Source organism: Copadichromis virginalis, linkage group LG15, assembly GCF_057382275.1.
Source record: "Copadichromis virginalis isolate Kocher_CV1m ecotype Utaka linkage group LG15, C_Virginalis_male_GT1.1, whole genome shotgun sequence".
Classification (NCBI taxonomy): domain Eukaryota; kingdom Metazoa; phylum Chordata; class Actinopteri; order Cichliformes; family Cichlidae; genus Copadichromis; species Copadichromis virginalis.
This window is the reverse complement of record NC_140632.1, coordinates 21,600,582-21,604,703: the sequence shown is the minus strand read 5'-3', so window position 1 is coordinate 21,604,703 and position 4,122 is coordinate 21,600,582. Positions and strand designations below refer to the sequence as shown.

At 33.4% G+C, this 4,122-nt stretch overlaps 1 protein-coding gene across 1 annotated transcript; it reads left to right on the top strand.

The window, feature by feature from the left end:
• The first annotated feature begins 201 nt into the window (after nucleotides 1-201).
• On the top strand, nucleotides 202-3,787 carry LOC146692361 (uncharacterized). Its single transcript, XM_085432482.1, has 6 exons — nucleotides 202-284; nucleotides 572-913; nucleotides 1,050-1,334; nucleotides 2,674-2,769; nucleotides 2,848-2,873; nucleotides 3,493-3,787. The coding sequence occupies exons 1-6, from the start codon at nucleotides 230-232 to the stop codon at nucleotides 3,574-3,576; spliced, it is 888 nt and encodes a 295-aa protein (XP_085288608.1). The 5' UTR covers nucleotides 202-229; the 3' UTR covers nucleotides 3,577-3,787.
• The last annotated feature ends 335 nt before the right edge of the window (nucleotides 3,788-4,122 follow it).

Below are 4,122 nucleotides of genomic sequence, written 5' to 3'. Positions count from 1 at the left end.
CCCTCTTATACTGAACATATAAGTCATTGGTTGTTCATAATTTCCTTTTCTTCTTTTTGTTGTTCAATCTAAATAAAGAAAAAAAAGAACAAAAATAACAGAAATTGCACAAGTTATGATGAATTAGTGACACTTCACTATTCCAAGGAAACAAGTTTAAAGAGTCAACAGTTCAGAGGGTGTGACAGTCGAGATCGAGAACAAGAAAGAAGTGAGACAGAGAAGCACGATGGATGAATTCAGATGGATTCAAATGTTTTTATGTCTGATGATTCAGATTGCAGGTAAGAATACAGGAAACATTTTAAACAGAAGTAAAACTAAGTTTTGACTCTAGTGATCAAACCTTACTAATAAGGTTTGATCACTAGAATAATCATTAACCTTTACAGGTTAGCGATTATTACAATGAATAACCTTTACAGCAAATAAGAGAGCTGAGCATGCTCTGTTGTTTTAGAGGAGCATGGGACATATTTATAAACTTGTGTCTGAAATGATCTTCAGTCTGACTGTAAAAACTTCTGTATTCTAATTTATTTTTTATATTTCTCTTCAATCTTCTCAACAGTATCTGTAAATGAAACATCGATTTTTATGAAAGTTGGAGATGACGTCACTCTACTTTGTCTAAATGTGATAAATGAGCAGAATAACTGTGATGGGACTACGTGGATCTTTACTTCAACAAACAAACCAAGAACAGTAGAGCTGATCACACTTGGACAGATTGGTGAAGAAGCCAAAACTCAATCAGACAGACTGAGTGTTACAGTGAACTGTTCTCTGCTTATAAAGAAGCTCACAGTCGAGGATGTTGGTCTTTATTACTGTCAACAATACAAAGTCAAAGAAACACCATCTCAACACACTCTGGTTCATCAGTCTTTTGTTCATGTCGCTGTTATTACCTGTGAGTATTTACATCAAAATGTTTTCAGCTCAAACTGTCTTAATAGCATTGATTAGGATAATTTTTTCTGATTTACTCTGTTTTTCTCTCCTTATAGTTCTTTTTTTTCCCATTTTTCTCTCATTATATTCACCAGTGACTGAACATAAGGACATTGATAAGGGGACGCTAAACTGCTCTGTGCTGACACATGGAGAGTGTCATCAGACAGTGATGTGGCAAATTAAAGGTAAAGATGTAGACAAAAATAACAACCAAACAGTGACTTCACACACTGTTTGCTCCACCACGGTGTCCATTCCAGAGTCAAACTTTCTTTACTCATCAAGATATAACATACTGGCATGTGAAGTGACTGACACTAAAACAGGAAAAGTGCAGCTGTTTACCTTCACTTCTCAGCTCACAGGTGAAGAAACAGGTGAGTTTATGATCAACTGTTTAACCTCCTAAGACCCGAACTCATTCACGGCATGCATTTTTAATTTCTCTTTGATATTTGGGCATATTGGGACCTGATGAATGTAAAAACAAAGAATTACCAGATTTTTTTTTTTTTTTTTACCTAATTTTTGTTTCTAGGAAAATGAGAGTCGCATATGAGGATTTGTTTAAAATTTTGATATAACAGTAACGGTATAATGTCCTCGTAAGTGGATATCAGGCCCTTGTAGAGCAAAATTGAGTATTTTGGTCTAAATAACCCAAAATGTGGTGTCCACATATGTGGATGCCAGGTCCTAGGAGGTTAATGTGATTAAAATCACATAAACATATATTTGACTGATTTTAAGTTTCTTTTTACCACAATGTTTTTTTTCTTATATTTATAACACAAAAACGTTTAGTTGTGTCTTTTTTTAAATTATATTATACATTTATTCAGGTGACACAAAATCAACAAAGACACCATCCAGAAAAACTGAAAGCAACACAAATTCAGAAACAACCACAACAATAATAATTCACAAGGTAGTCACCCATAAATATATTCTTTTATCATCATCAGTAATCCTTCTTTTATTCATTATTTTTCTGACACTTAATAATTTAGATTAAAATGTGCCAGACTTGATAAATGAAGAACCTAAACAAGCACTACATGAGGAGAAAAACTGAAAAAAAATATTTCATGAGGTGCAAAAACTTATGCAATCACAAACTTTAGATGTTTTTAAGTGCTTGGCATTTATCAACAAAAACAATAGCATCTGAATATTTTAAAATACTTTCAAGGGGTTAGGTAAACATTTGGATCTTTAAAAAGACCGAATTTAAAAGGAACAGAAAACTTTAAACAAATTATTTAATGTTAAGAAATAGAGAGATATTTTTAATGTGTATCTGCTCATTAGATTGTTTTATGTACTTTAATAATGAAGGCTTGTAGAGCAAGGCCACTTTTGACTCACAAACTAAGTGCTCAGCCAAACTGAAAAACAGGAAGTTTTAGTGCACAGGCATATTAATAGATAAGACACAGAAAAGAGGAATTTTGCCATATAAGCAATGTTTGAAACTGTGTGATGTGCAAAGTACAGAAATAACACCATATAAGACATATGTGGAGCTAAAACTGTTAGAGATCCTGCAACTGGCGTTTGGGCTGTGCAGAGGTCTCCCTCTTTCAGAAGATGATTGAATAAAAAGAAATATAAATGTTTTAACACACTATGAGTCAGTTTTTCTCTGTTCTATCATGGGGACAAAAGAATCGGGGTTAATATTTAATAAGTTGACATTTTTATTCTTTTTTTCAGATTCTTCTGTATCTTTGAGGTCCGTTATTGTCTCTGTGGGGTTAGCAGCAACTTTAATAACTGCTGTGTCAGTCAACATATGGACAAGAACTAAAGGCAAATTTAATAATGAGAACTTTGAATGATTTAGAAATTTTATTTTAGACTGAAATTGACTTCCTTTTCTCATTTTAGGGAACACGACCAAGATGGATAAAACAGTAAGTAAAAAAAACATAGTAATCCAACATAAAAGTCAAAAGTCCTAAAGGTTGTTTTATGACATTTGTTATTTACTAATAGCTGTAGTTCATGATGTTCATGAGATTATTATAAATTTCTTGAGTTAAATGTGGTACAGCAGAGGATTCACAAGTTGTGTTTCCTTATATTTAAAACTAGAGGGTTGTTGGTTAGAACGCCAGTGAATCTGCATGTGAGAGTTCATTTTGGGAAAGTTATTGATGCTCTCTTCTCCTTATAAATTTTTACTAAAGCTATATTTATCTCACAGCTGTGGTAGAATAGTTAAGCTGGACCCAGCAGCTGACAAACTTAAAGCAGACCAGCAGGTGGCAGAGCAAAAGAAGTTAAAATAGATATGACAACTAAACAAACACGGCTGCACAGCGGTAACAAAAACTCAAAAACACAGACACAAATGAGACATGACAAACTAACCTTCAAAATAAAACAAGAAGTAACCTGATGAAAAGCCAACTGAAAATAAGACATGCAGACAGACAAATAAAAAACCAGAGACAATACAGAAGCTATTAAAATGCACTTGTCTTAACTCGCATTACGAAATGTTTTATTTTGTTTGTTTGTGTCCCACAGATACATTATGATCAAGATGAAGATGATGTTACAATTAACTATGAAAACATCGGGGTTTCTGCTGCTTCAGTCAGATTCAACTGATCAACTTGGCTTTTATATTACCAGTATCATCTCATCCAGTTTTATAGATTAAATAGTATAAAATAGAGAAGTTTATTCAATGTAAGTCGTTCCCATTAAGTTGATTCAGCTCATCTGCGTGTTTTGCTTTCAGTGGGTGAAATGTGTCATCATTCATCCTTCTTTACTCTTCTTCAGTCACTCAGATATTTGACGAAACATGTTCCCCTCAAACCGCTATGATCTGATTGAGCATGTATCAAGATCATATACATAGTTGTTTTGTGTTTCAATATTCTGATTATGGATTTATATTATGGATATTCAGGTCTTGAACTTGTATGAGTTTTATTACATCCTGTTCAGACCTTCACTCACATCTTTGATTGAATAGACTTAGAAGAAGAGGAGTCGAGGATGTACAAACCGAGAAATAGGTAGCCAATAAACAAGTTTCACAATTAACTCTCTTCTATGTATACCTATTCTCTAGCTCCACTCTAAACCTATCTACCCATTTGACCTACTTGACCACAGTTTCTCTTTTACATTCGTTAATAAACCACA

Bases quoted from the DNA above. Each gene is read 5' to 3' on its own strand.
- LOC146692361 (XM_085432482.1), top strand. From the start codon at position 230: ATGGATGAATTCAGATGGATTCAAATGTTTTTATGTCTGATGATTCAG. The intron at 2,770-2,847 runs GCAAATTTAATA...TTCTCATTTTAG, and splicing joins CATATGGACAAGAACTAAAG to GGAACACGACCAAGATGGAT. The intron at 2,874-3,492 runs GTAAGTAAAAAA...TGTGTCCCACAG, and splicing joins CGACCAAGATGGATAAAACA to ATACATTATGATCAAGATGA.